Below are 14,761 nucleotides of genomic sequence, written 5' to 3'. Positions count from 1 at the left end.
GGAGCCCCCAATTCACGTCCAGAGTGTGGAGGGCGTTTATGGAGAGACTGGGGGTCTCGGTCAGCTTAACCTCAGGTTTACACCCGAGAGTAATGGGCAGGTGGAGCGCGTAAACCAGGATGTGGGCAGGTTTCTGCGGTCCTATTGCCGGGACCGGCCTGGTGAATGGGCAAGGTATGTTCCTTGGGCTGAACTAGCTCAGAACTCCCTACGCCACTCCTCAACTAACTTGAGTGTGTGTTAGGTTACCAGCCGGTCCTGGCCCCATGGCATCAGAGCCAGACCGAGGCTCCTGCGGTGGAGGAATGGGTACAGCGCTCCAAGGACACCTGGAAAGCCGTTCAGGACTCACTACGGTTAGCGGGAGAACGGCAGAAGAGGAGCGCTGACCAGCACCGCAGTGAGGCCCCCGTGTTTGCACCGGGGGACAGGGTCTGGCTCTCGACCCGAAACCTGCCCCTTTACCTGTCCTGTCGGAAGCTGGGGCCGCAGTGTGTGGGGCCGTTCAAAGTCCTGAGGAGAATAAACGAGGTGTGTTACAGGTTACAACTTCCTAGGTATTACCGTATTAACCCCTCGTTTCATGTGTCTCTCTTCCGGCCGGTGGTGGCTGGTCCCCTGCAAGAAGGTGAGGTGCCTGAGGTCCCTCCGCCCCCTCTGGACATCGAGGGGTCCCCGGCGTACACAGTTCGGGGCATTCTGGATTTGAGACGCCGGGTGGGGGGCATACAGTACCTCGTGGACTGGGAGGGGTACGGTCCGGAGGGGGACATTTTGGACCCTTCTCTCCTGAGAGATTTCCACCGCCTCCACCCGGATCGCCCGGCACCTCGTCCTCCGGGTCGTCCTCGAGGCCGGTGGCGGCGTGCTGCGGGATCCGCGCGTCAGGGGGGTTACTGTCACGACTTCCGCCGAAGTTGGCTCCCCTGCCTGTTCGGGCGGTGCTCAGCGGTCGTCGTCACCGTCCTACTAGCCACTACCGATCCCTTTTTCGTTTGTCTGTTGGTTTTGTCTTATTAGTTTTACACTTTGTTAGTAATATCGCAAACGGCCATGTTTTTTTCCCCATTGAGGATTCCTGATTTAAATGTCACAACTTTACTGCAAACAATACAAATGGTTTGTCATGACAACTTTAGTGGTTGTACTGCAAGGAAACCATGAAAAAAGTCAAATAAATTATGTTGCAAAGTTTATGTTTGCCATAGCACACAGAGTTTATACAGGATGTACTGAATTAAAGGATACGGTTGCCAACTATCTAATTAGGATTTTAACACCTAGACAAAATGCCTATGTCAGCCTGATTTACACAGCTTGAGATGCACAGCTACAAAAACACTAACAAAACACATCTGGAGAAAAAAAAACTTCCCACTGAGCACCTACTGGTTGAGCACACACTGGTGATGTGGAATCAATGTGGAAAATACATTGGATTTGAAAAAGAACATTGAAATTAGGGTAAAACTTCAACTTAAATTAATTGATTTAAGCTGACAAACAGGTTGATGCATCAATCTAATTTCAACGTAATCATCAGAACTATGTATATGTTGAAAAAGTGCTGAAAATTCCACATTAAAAAAAGCTATAATATTAATACCTAGATTCAATACAACAGTTTACTGGGTGGTTGAAATGACGTAGAATTTTAGATTTGATTAGACATTTTATTTGACCTTGTTTCAATGTTGATAGTAAAATAGTTTGAATCAACATTGTTTCAACGTCGGGCTATCAACCTAAATAAAGAGGAACAGTGCCTTCGGGAAGTATTCAGACTCCTTGAATTTTACACATATTGTTACGTTACAGCCTTATTCTAAAATGTATTAAATATTTGTTTCCCCTCATCTACCTACACTCATCTACCTGACTAGTCTCCAGTCCCTGCAGCTGAAAAACATCCCCACAGCATGATGCTGCCACCACCATGCTTCACCGTAGGGATGGTGCCAGGTTACCTCCAGAAGTGACACTTGGTATTCATCTTGGTTTAATCAGACCAGAGAATCTTATTTGTCATGGTGTGAGAGTTGTTTAGGTGCCTTTTAGCAAACTCCAAGCGGGCTCTCATGTGCCTTTTACTGAGGAGTGGCTTCCATCTGTCCACTCTACCATAAAGGCCTGATTGGTGGAGTGCTGCAGAGATGGTTGTCCTTCAGGAAGGTTCTCCCATCTCCACAGAGGAACTCTAGAGATCTGTTAGTGACCATCAGGGTTCTTGGTCACCTCCCTGACTAAAGCCCTTTTCCCCCAATTGCTCAGTTTGGCCGGGCAGCTAGCTCTAGGAAGAGTCTTGGTGGTTCCAAACTTCTTCCATTTACTAATGATGGAGGCCACTGTGCTCTTGGGAACCTTCAATGCCCCATTAATGTTTTGGTACCTTTCCCCAGATCTGTGCCTCGACACAATCCTGTCTCAGAGGTCTATAGACAATTCCTTCGACCTCATGGCTTGGTTTTTGCTCTGACATGCAGTGTCAACTGTGGGACCTTATATAGACAGGTGTGTGCCTTTACAAATGGTGTCCAATCAATTACATTTTTGTATATATATATATTACACCTTTATTCAACTAGGCAAGTCCGTTAGGAACAAATTCTTATTTACAATGACGGCCTACTCTGGCCAAACCCAGACAACACTGGGCACGTTGGAAACAGGCGGTGTTCGTTTCAGCTGAGCTATAATGTCAGCACATTTAGACATGATCAGCTTTCATACTCATTTGTGTTGAATAGTTTTACACAAGCTGTATGTGAAAGTAAATTTGGAGTAAGGTTGGGTCTATGTAGGCTACATTGACAGGGGCGGCAGTGTAGCCTAGTGGTTAGAGTGTTGGACTAGTAACCGAAAGGTTGCAAGTTCAAATCCCCAAGCTGACAAGGTACAAATCTGTCGTTCTGCCCCTGAACCCACTGTTCCTAGGCCTTATTGTAAATAAGAATTTGTTCTTTAACCTAGTTAAATAAATAAAAATCTGATTTGCCCAACAAAGGACGCCATAGTTTCAACGTGTAGCTACTATCATTAATTTGTTTAGAAGTACTTACCATTATAAATAGGATGGGAAATTCATTATACACTTTTACATTTGGATATTGTCTTGTATAAAAAGGATGGTTGGTTGATTTCAAAAGTATTAATATACCGTTGAAGTAGGAAGTTTACATACACCTCACAAGGTGAGCGCTACCATCAGTCCTGTGTCATGCCAACAGTAAAGCATCCTGAGACCATTCATGTGTGGGGTTGCTTCTCAGTCAAGGGAGTGGGCTCACTCACATTTTTTCCTAAGAACTCAGCCATGAATAAAGAATGGTACCAACACATCCTCCGGGAGCAACTTCTCCCAACCATCCAGGAACAGTTTGGTGACGAACAATGCCTTTTCCAGCATGATGGCGCACCTTAAGACCTTAATCCTATTGAGAACTTGTGGTCAATCCTCAAGATGCAGGTGGACAAACAAACCCCATAAATTCTGATAAACTCCTAGCATTGATTATGCAAGAATGGGCTGCCATCAGTCAGGATGTGGCCCGGAAGTTAATTGACAGCATGCCGAAGCAGATTGGAGAGGTCTTGAAAAAGAAGGGTCAACACTGCAAATACTGGCTCTTTGCATCAACTTCATGTAATTGTCAATAAAAGCCTCGACACTTATGAAATGCTTGTAATTATACTATACTAAAATCTGAGAAAATACCTAAAGACACTGAAGCAGCAAACTTTGTGGAAATTAATATTTGTGTCATTCTCAAAACTTTTGGCCACAACTGTAACTGAGTCAGGTTTGTATTCCTCCTTGCTCGCACATGCTTTTTCAGTTCTGCCCACAAATGTTCTATAGGATTGAGGTCAGGGCTTTGTGATGGCCACTCCAATACCTTGACTTTGTTGTCCTTAAGCCATTTTGCCACAACTTTGGAAGTGTGCTTGGGGTCATTGTCCATTTGGAAGACACATTTGCAACCAAGCTTTAACTTCCTGACTGATGTCTTGAGATGTTGCTTCAATAAATCCACATCATTTCTCCTCATGATGCAATCTATTTTGTGAAGTGCACCAGTCCCCCCTGCAGCAAATCATCCCCACAACATGATGCTGCCACCCCCGTGCTTCACGGTTGGGATTGTGTTCTTCAGCTTGCAAGCCTGCCCCTTTTTCCTCCAAACATAACGATGGTCATTATAGCCAAACATTTATATTTTTTGTTTCATCAGACCAGAGGACATTTCTCCAAAAAGTACGATCTTTGTCCCCATGCGCAGTTGCAATCCGTAGTCTGGCTTTTTTATGGCAGTTTAGGAGCAGTAGGTTTCTTCCTTGCTGAGCGGCCTTTCAGGTTATGTCGATATAGGACTTGTTTTACTGTGGATATAGATACTTTTCTACCTGTTTCATCCAGAGTCTTAACAAGGTCCTTTGCTGTTGTTCTGGAAATTGTTATGCACTTTTCGCACCAAAGTACGTTAATCTCTAGGAGACAGAACGCTTCTCTTTCCTGAGCGGTATAACGACTGCGTGGTCCCATGGTGTTTATATCTGCGTACTATTGTTTGTACAGATGAATGTGGTAACTTCAGGCATTTGGAAATTGCTCCCAATGATGAACCAGACTTGTGGAGGTCTACAAGCTGTTTCTGAAGTCTTGGCTGATTTCTTTTGATTTTCCCATGATGTCAAGCAAAGAGGCACTGAGTTTGAAGGTAGGTCTTGAAATACATCCACAGGTACACCTCCAATTGACTCAAATTATGTCAATTAGCCTATCAGAAGCTTCTAAAGCCATGGGATCATTTTCTGGAATTTTCCAAGCTGTTTAAAGGCACAATCAACTTAGTGTATGTAAACTTCTGACCCACTGGAATTGTGATACAGTGAATTATAAGTGAAATAATGTCTGTAAACAATTGTTGGAATAATGACTTGCGTCATGCACAAAGGAGATGTCCTAACTGACTTGCCAAAACTATAGTTTGTTAACAAGAAGAAAAAATAATTGTGGAGTGGTTGAAAAACAAGTTTTAATGACTCCAACCTAAGTGTATGTAAAATTCCGACTTCAACTGTATGTTGGATTCACGTCTCCATCTCAACCAAAAATCTAAGTGGAAGAATAGCACTAAATCAAATCAAACTTTATTTGAAGTGCATTTAAAGTTTGATTTAGTTCTATTTTTTTTTACTTTGGAACGTGAATCCAACAAATCAATCATTAATTTGTAGACAAACCAGATATTGAATTGTGAACACAACCAAATATCAACATTTGCGTGGATAGTATATATTCTGTACATTATGAAAAAACATGTATAAGGGCTAATGGTAACTACTTCTAAACTTCCAAAGATCCAATAAACCTACATAAACCCAACCTCACTCCTTGAGAAAATGGAGACATGGCTTGTGTATGTGTGCCATTCAGAGGGTGGATGTGCAAGACAAAATATTTAAGTGCCTTTGAACGGTGTATGGTAGAAGGCACACCGGTTTGTGTCAAGAACTGCAACAGTGCTAGGTTTGGTCCACTGTATTTAAGTTTAAGTTTTACTCTAATTTCAATGTTTACAACATTGGTTCAAATGTTATGAAAACAGTACTGGTTGATTACTTTTTCAAATCAAATGTATTTTCCACATTGATTCCACATCACATTACATTGCCAAATTATGTTGAAACAACTGATTCAACCAGTGTGTGCCCAGTGGGTTCTTTGTTTTGTTTACAAAGAAAATGAATCATTAAAAACTATGCTGATTATGTAAGCCATGTGTGTCGTAATGTGGCTCTAGGGGGTGAGAAGAAAAATGGTACTGCTACAGTATGGATTTCCTTGAAAGGAGAAAGTGGAGGAAGTAAACAGATGTTTGGTTCAGACTTCAAAGTGATAAAGCTTTATTTGTAAGCACTACTCTGCTCCTCTCTCTTTCTCCGAGGGAGGACAAAAGATCTGTCGAGGAGGGCCAGCCCTATTGGTCTCCCCTACAGTACCTGGTGTCCGGAAACACTATTAGGTTAAACACTCCAGTCTCCTTTTTACTGTAATCAACATATTTAGTGCTCAAGACAAAGATGGGACACGACCAGCAACTCCAGATTTTCCTACTGTGAATATATACCATTATGCACTCATCTAAACTATAATGATATGCAGTGTAATTAACACAGTATTGAGATGCCTTCTGTCTTGACTTTTTACACATTTTGTTACATATTAGAATAAGGCTCTAACGAATTAAATATATTTTTTATCCCCCGCATCAATCTACACACAATGACTAGGCTGCCTGAAAAAAAGCAAAGATAATGGAATTCATTGCCCTTGACAATCAACCAAATCAAATCAAATCACATTTATTTATATAGCCCTTCGTGTAGAAGCACCTGCAGAAACCGTTCTGTCGTGGGTGATGATGGCTTTCGCCGACTGGTCAAGCACCGGTACACACTACCAAGTACTCTATTGGAGTTACACAGTAACAGCGTCACTGCTATTAGCTTCACAACATACATACTATGGAACGCTGTTGAGGTATTTGCGTGTAAAAAAATATACAGTAGCACTGTCAATGTGTTTTCAATACCGGGTTGGTAATAAAAGCATAATTTGTTTGACTGCAACTTCTGGGGTAGCTAGCTTTAGATTGGTACCTAGCTAGCACCAATTCAACCGGCCTGAAAACAATGACCAGTAGAAACTGCAGTCATTTTCATTATTCTTAGCAGTGATTTAGGAATCCTTGTGAGAAACTATTAGCTAGGTTGCCACTTGTTCGCCTATTGAAATTGAACTTCAGTTCATTAAAATAAATAGTTAGTCAGCTACTTAACCCTGTTGTAAAGCGAATGTTACAAGCTGCTAGTTAGCTTCATCTGGCTAGTGAGGCTCGACTGGACCGGGATATGTGTTGTGAAGCTAGCCACAATAAGGATTAATCACACTAGTGGATTTGGGGGTTTGCCTTCAAAATAAAAGTATGTCATTGACAGTGATGCAAATTAATAAAAATAGTAGAATTATGCCATACCTTTATTTTGAAGGCAAACCGAAATGTCCACTGTTGTGGCTAATCCTTATTGTGGCTAGCTTCACATAGATGGGTCCGACCACCATTACTCAAATAAGAACTGTCTTATAAATTAGGGTTATTTTAGATGATGACGCCTAGCTATAGGTTAGCTAGCTAACTATAGTTACTTAAACATATGTCGTTTTGCTTTGTTTTTGGGGAAGAACATTGTTTGCATCCATGAGCTAGCTAGCTTTTTTTTATGACCAGCACTGTACGTGCGCGAGACAACTTCACTAGCATAATAGCATACCTATCGACGAATCGTTGTGACATGAAATACGAGTGATAGTTATTACACATTGATTACACTATGTAAAAAAAATTATGAACGTGTTAAATTATTATGTGACGTGCAGTCATGTCAGGTCCTGATTGGTCATCAAGCTTAATTGACACGTCAAAGTGTTATTTGACACGTCAGATCGTGTTAAATAGTATATTTTTTGACACGCAAAGACCCAAACGCCGTTCCATAGCAAAGACCAAATGGCGTTCCATAGAAAATGGTTGAGAATGAAATGACCTAACAAATGAACAACGAAACAGCACAGCAGGTAAGTGAAATAAATAGGTTTTGATTATGTTTTACTGGTAAATGGGGACATATGTAAATGCCAACAAAATAACTTTTTGTTCAGTGTGGTGTGAGTGTGTAACCTTTATTTACATAGGCAAGTCAATTAAGAACAAAATTCTTATTTACAATGACAGCCTACTCCGGCCAAACCCGGACAACGCTGGGCCAATTGTGCACCGCCCTATGGGACTCCCAATCAGGGCCGGATGTGATACAGCCTGGATTCGAACCAGGGCCTCTTGCACTTAGATGCAGTGCCTTAGACTGCTGCGTCCATGTGTGTGTTAACTATTTAAGTGTACTAGAATGCTTAAAAAGGCCGCTAAAATGATAAATATCGGTTATCGGTATCTGTTTTTTTTGGGGGCGCAAAGGAAAATATTGGATATCGGTATCGGCCAAAAATGTCATATTGGTGCATCACTAACAATAACCCATAATGACAAAGCGAAAACAGGTTTTTAGAAATGTTTGCAAATATATTAAGAATAAAAATACCTTATTTACATAACTATTAGACTTGAAATTTGTCCATACTGTTTCCATTAATCATCCTTGAGATGTTTCTACAACTTCATTGGAGTCCTCTGGTAAATTCAAAGCACTGCAGGAGAAAACCTAATTCAGTTCAAGCTTCTGTAGTTATTAACACTGTATCAAAGAGGGGAAATATATCAAGTGCAATACATTCACTTTCAGTTTTTTTATAAAACACTGGGTCCAATTACCAGCGATGGTTCTGTTAAGAGTGCTAGGCGAAAAACGGCATAAGAACTAATGTTGACCTAAGGAACAACCCACGCAGCACCTTAGAATATGAAAGGATTCCCTCATGGTGTGCTGTACGTAGCTTTAGAAAAGTCTTCTGCAGTCCCAGGCTCTAGACAGCACAGATGGCATGTGAGATGTGCCTGATATCCCAACCCTCTAAAATGCTATTTAACTTTAATGGTTGTTCCTAAGTGTGAGGCGCCTCACGAATCCATTGGTTCATGTCCATCGTCTGGCCGTAGCCAAATGGTGTTCAACAGCTTCCTATCCACATCTCCTGTCCCTCATGAACACTGATCTACAGTATCAGAGAGGATTTAAGAGCAGAGAGTAATACAGTACGTAGGAAAGCCATCTAGTTCCTCCTCAACGTATCCATGGTCCATCAATAACGAAGAGAGATGGGGAAGAGAATTGGGACACAGCTTTAACATTTGAGAGCCCTTAAGCAGACTAAAATACCCCACAACGTGTTCCCAGAATTCACCACTGACTGACGCAGTTATTGGTTCATTGACGGAAACACACGCAGGGTGGTACAGAGAGGCTATGAGAGCCTGAGGGGCTGACAAACCCGAATTGCTGCCCTCTCCGACACAGACATTCCTGGAGTTAATTTGGCAAATTACAATTCAAAAAGCTGATCTAGACTTGGAGCAAGGCCAATGTAAACGCACAGTGGTCAGAAAAGATTTAGAGGGATATTATCTGGGTTGGACTGGGCAAGGCTAGGCTGCCCTTGAGGTATATAGTAGACTAGACAACAGGCAGCATACCTCGAGAGGGAAATTCTTTACCTTTCCTACACATTTCGATAAAAAGAAAAGTTCAACAGTAGACTGAAGTGCACTTGAACCTCAGAGAAATGCACTGGGTCTGTTGTGCCAGGTCATAATTGCCATAAAGACGACATTGTTCTTAATTGACCCACCTGGTTAAGTGAAGGTTAAAAAGTGGGGTGCTAGTTTAGCCTATCCCTGGTTAACATCTCTCTAACACAGTGTATATGTTGAGGAGCATCCTGGAGGATCCATTATAATGAACCAACCTCTGAACCACTAACTTTGGCAGGAAATGGCTTTTTCCATATTCCTGCTGACTCTCTCCCCACCCCACACACCTCTACTCTTCAAAGCTAGGGTCTCTCTCTGACAAGCTCTGACTTAATTCAGTTGTGAAAATAGACCATTAGAGGAATTGCAATCAAACAAATGCAAGCAACTGCAAGGGCATCAGGGATAAAAACACTGATGGAACACTTCTTTTGAGTATCCTAAAAAGTGGCAGTTGATTTTTATGCAACGCTGAGAAAATTACATAATCAAAAGCATAGATTTGTCCCATTTCTCTGTCTTTGATGTGTCCTGGCAGTGCAGCATTCCTTGTCTTAAATATTATTTTACAAGAATTCTATGATATACATAAAAAAATTGAAAAAAAAAAGAAGAAAAATAAAATCAGAGCTGAGTGCGTCCACAACACACATTGCCATTCTGAGCTATGTTGATTAACCAGAGGAGTATAGTACAAACCAGGATCAATGATTTAGCCAGCTAGATATGTTGTTTTGGTTGTTGAGTCAATTTCAAGCATATCTTTCTAAAAAATGTAAAGTTATTTCAGAATATTTCAGAATAAGTTAGCTAGTTAAGTCATTGATCTTGCTTTGTAGTATACCCCTCTGGTACCTGATCTAATAACAAGGAACACCCTCTCATGAAAACATGAATCATTATTAACCATGACAGCGACCGGAGGCCAAAAGCAGTACAGTATCAACAAACCATTGCAATGGAAAATACTGACTTGTCCTGGTAAAGGGACATGGAACACTGATAAACCGGAGCTTGCATATATGAACTGACCTAGATTCAAAGCCCCTGTCAGAAATATATTATATAATCCAATGTAAGAAAACATGCCTTCCCTTTAGTGTAGTGGGCAATCCTTTGCATTACAATGGCATTAACCTTGGATACGGTAGCAGTGAAATTCACAGTTAAATTTACCTTGTACAATGAAGGTACATAGAGTTACTTACCAAAGTGCTTTCTATGTTCAAATTTGAGAACCAACATGGTAATAAGTAAAGCACAATATAATTGCACTTACGCCATGCATACACTACACAGACATAAGGACAAATTACATTCCAAGCCATCTTATTCATGATAGCGCTCTGTAGAAGAGGAATGGTAAACACCCTTTAAGAAATGTACAAGCCTCTAAAGACCTGCAGAACCTTTTTGACATCATTCCACAGAGACGTATGGAGACCTTTTAGCAGCTTTGGGTTCATAAAGAGCATATAACTAACTTGTTCACCACTGAAAGTCTGAGACTTTAGATTAACTTATTCTGTGAGAAATGGATAATAAACTAAATGGACTCTTTTACGCACACCTGGAACTGTTAGCATTGGCACAGGGCTGAGGAATGATGTCACCCACATTGCAGCTTAGCCTATGCTGTCCAGGAGGTGTCAAGGCTTTAGCTAATGCAAACCATTCTGTTGAACACAACAGGCTTCAGCAAATGCTAACGGTTTTGATGAACACTACAGGCTTTAGCTAACGCTAAACATTCTGTATAACAAAATAGGCTTCAGCTAATGCTAACCATTTTGTTGAACACAGTGCGCTGAGTGGATTGGCTTTAGCTACCTCTAATACTTGGGAGTCCCTAGCCTACAGTGCTTTGAGTCCTTTATGTCAAATACTGTCTATACACTATTGGTTGTGTTCCTATGAATCAAACAGTGATTCAGTTAGACCTGCAGGTGGATGAACTCCCTAACCAGTGACACATTTACCCTGTAGTCATCAAAATGTACTGCAGCCAGTCTCCAGCACCATCCATCAAGGTCCATGCTAATTATGGAGGAAAGGACTCAGGTCAAGGCCTTGAGCAAAAGGACTTCAAGGTGTTTGGAAATCTGCCTCAAAGTGACTCCCTAGTGGGCTCAAATCCAACTGGACCAAGGCAGGAAAATAAATGGAGGAACTCAAAGGGTGGGTACAGACACTTCAAAGCAGCCAATTGACTCTATTCCTTTAGGCCTCTATGGCATGGGGTTTCACTCACACCCAATGTGAAACCAATTGCTTTCTGATCCCCGTTTCTCCTCCCCTCTGAAGAACACATGAGTCCCATTAGTGCTTTACTGTCTGGGCACACCATTAAAGCCAGGATGTCAACCTCTGTTACTGAGCCTGTCTCTCTCTCTCTAGAGGCTCATGAGATGGACATGACAAAACCTCTCATTTCATTCTGCTGAAGGGACAGTAAAACTACAGGTTTCCTTATGCTGCATCAGCTAAAACTGGTTCAGTTAATTGGTGAGATGTGCTTTGATGTTATAGTGCAAGGGTTTGTGAGAAGCCTTAACTGCGTCAAAGTGTAGCGGCAAAAGTAAACATTGACATCATATCAAGTAAGACCATCATCAAGTGAGGCCATCCTCAAGAAAGACAAGGCCATCCTCAAGTAAGGCAAAGCCATCCTCAAGTAAGGCAAGGCCATCCTCAAGTAAGGCAAGGCCATCCTCAAGTAAGGCAAGGCCATCCTCAAGTAAGGCAAGGCCATCCTCAAGTAAGGCAAGGCCATCCTCAAGTAAGGCAAGGCCATCCTCAAGTAAGGCAAGGCCATCCTCAAGTAAGGCAAGGCCATCATCAAGTAAGGCAAGGCCATCCTCAAGTAAGGCAAGGCCATCCTCAAGTAAGGCAAGGCCATCCTCAAGTAAGGCAAGGCCATCCTCAAGTAAGGCAAGGCCATCCTCAAGTAAGGCAAGGCCATCCTCAAGTAAGGCAAGGCCATCATCAAGTAAGGCCACTTTATAAAGAGTACATCATGTCTTTGTTTCTTCTGGAGGGCCTAATATGCATAATAGTCAAGAGGCAGCTCTGCGAACTTCCACCACACCTCATTGTGAAATACACTTACAGAAAAAAGCCAAATTGAATGAATCTCATAACAAGGGCTAGATGAAAATCGTTTTCAGTTCTTTTTGAAGATCTTAAGGGCTGTGCGTGCAGGGTTTAGCACTCCTAGCACTCAATTTTTAGAGGTTAAACAGCTGACTCAGGACTCTGTGCAGCTGGCATATGTCTTTCCATTAAAGTGAGCTGGATAATTAATAAAGAAGTCTGAGAGACGTTCCCCCTACAAAAGGCAACATTCTGGCCCCCAGCCTAAACCAACAAAGAGAGAAAAAAAACAGGCCTCTCTGCAGGCCAAAGCAAGCCTCCAGATGGGGCTAAGGCACAGTTGGAAGGCTGTGGACAAAGAGGGAGGGGAGAGAGAGGGAAAGATAGGGAGAGGAGGTAACATGAGGGAAACTATCAGGATGAGGGAAAGACAGGAAACCCAGACTGAGAGGTGAAAATGGAAGTGCTCATGTTGATGCTGGCCGGAAAGTGTGCATGCATGTGCATCTCTGTGTGTGAGTGCGTGCATGTGTATGCATATGCATGTGTAAGTTGGTAACTCACCGCTCTCGCTCTTATCGATGACGTCCACCAGTTCGCCGGCCTGCAGGCTGATTTCCGCTGGCTCCTGCTTCTCATAGTTGGCCACCACCATGTACTGCTCCAGTAGCATAGGATCCGCACCATCCAAGCCTGGGGTTGATGGGAAAAAACAAGCTGTCAGCCAACTCCCGGGCATGGGTCCGCGAGAGCGACTGCCGGGCACCCGCTGTGCCATAGGCCAATTTGTCAGTAGACCTTAGCCAATGGGAACACACGCTGGGCTCAGTGCATCTTCCCAAGAGTCTGGCCATATAGCTGGATCCCCCACCAGCCCAAAACCAGGGGCAGTGGAGAGTCTAAAAAGAAAACTAAAAGTCCCCCCAAAAACATCAAGCAGTTAGCTGAAGAGAATCCATTCTATGATGTTGGGGGGCCTCATCCATTGTCCAAACTTGAGATAAAAAAATAGGAATAGATGGGTTTAGTTAGAGAAAGAGAGAGGAGAAAGAGAGGAGAGCAATAGCGAGACAGAGCAGGAGCAGCAGCAGTTTATAGATGGGACAGTGTAGTGGGATAGAGGAACGGTTTCCCCTGGAAAATAAACACTGCTAAAAAGCCTCCTTCTCCTCCTCGTTGGGGCTGGAGGAAGAGTAGGGGGGTTGTGTACGCCAATCATAAGAGTCGACACCAGAGGCCTTAAATAGAACCAGATGAGTGGGCTGGAGTTGAGCTCAGGAGGCCAGGCCTCAGCTGCTATGAAACACTAGAACACAGGACTTTCATTCAGCATAGCCAATGGAAAGCTTCTTTCCTGCCCTCTCTGGGTTAACCATCTAAGCACCAGAAATGACTTCATTTTGACAATGTTGTTCAACAAGACCATAAATTTATCACTTCAAACATCCAAGAATGTGTCACTATTATAGATGAGGTTGCTCTTACACTGTGATGGCAGTTTTGCAGGGGTTTATTTCATATATCTGGCTTTTACACAAACTGTGCAGTCCCTGTTGCATTGCATGGCATTGGTGTTTATTTTATAAATATCATACCATAAAGCAAGTTTGAACCAGAGGATTGTACCAAAGACTAAAGCACACTTAATATGCACAGACAGGTATTGTAAAAAATATAATAACCTAAACTTCAAAAGGAAAGATCATTGGAGATAATTCTCATTTTCAAAAACGAAGCACCTGTTGCATGACTTCAAAACAGGAAATAAAATCTTCCTAACAAATTGACCCACATACCACCGTACACTGAATCTTAAAAACACTCCAAAACATCTCCAGCTGCAGAGAACCCCGTTTAGGAGCAGAACTAACATGTCCGCTGTACCCTAGAATCAGAGACTGCTGAGATGGAGTTCACACATTACTGACAGCTCAGACTATTCACAGAGTTCCATAAAATAAATAAAGTGTCATAAAAAGAGGAGAGAAGTGATTCACAGATCACATAGAGTAACAAGACAGTATACAGCACATACTACGTTATCTGGATGAAAAACCAGGATATCCTTTGGCCTAAACTCCAAGCTGCTTCAAGGCTTGCCTGAGTAAACAGACGTGTAGTTTAACTGCTAACAGACAATTCAAGTATATGGATACTAAAACAGAGGATACAAAGAAAATGCAATAACATTGTCAATATACTGTTTCTCTCTTAGATGAAATCAATTACAGTATTTAGTGAAAAATAAATGAAATAGTGGAGTTCCTGTCCCACATAAGAGAAATGTATACCAAACAAAATGTTAAACTAGATGAAGCCAAATGCGTCTAAATTAATAGATTATTCAACCTGTGGTAAACTCAGTGTCTGGAACATTGTAAAGAGAGCTCTATCTCAGACAA

General features: G+C 42.1%; 1 protein-coding gene across 2 annotated transcripts in view; it reads right to left on the bottom strand.

The window, feature by feature from the left end:
• The window catches only part of LOC110529112 (SH3 and PX domain-containing protein 2A), a 95,335-nt gene that overhangs the window by 31,059 nt on the left and 49,515 nt on the right, over nucleotides 1-14,761 (bottom strand). For both annotated transcript variants that reach the window (XM_021611240.2, XM_021611249.2), the window contains exon 7: nucleotides 12,924-13,052. In XM_021611240.2, the coding sequence (XP_021466915.1) occupies nucleotides 12,924-13,052 (129 nt within the window). The remainder of the gene's footprint in view (nucleotides 1-12,923; nucleotides 13,053-14,761) is intronic.

The sequence above is a fragment of the Oncorhynchus mykiss genome, chromosome 1 (assembly GCF_013265735.2).
Source record: "Oncorhynchus mykiss isolate Arlee chromosome 1, USDA_OmykA_1.1, whole genome shotgun sequence".
NCBI classification, from domain to species: domain Eukaryota; kingdom Metazoa; phylum Chordata; class Actinopteri; order Salmoniformes; family Salmonidae; genus Oncorhynchus; species Oncorhynchus mykiss.
This window is presented reverse-complemented; position numbering and strand designations above follow the sequence as displayed.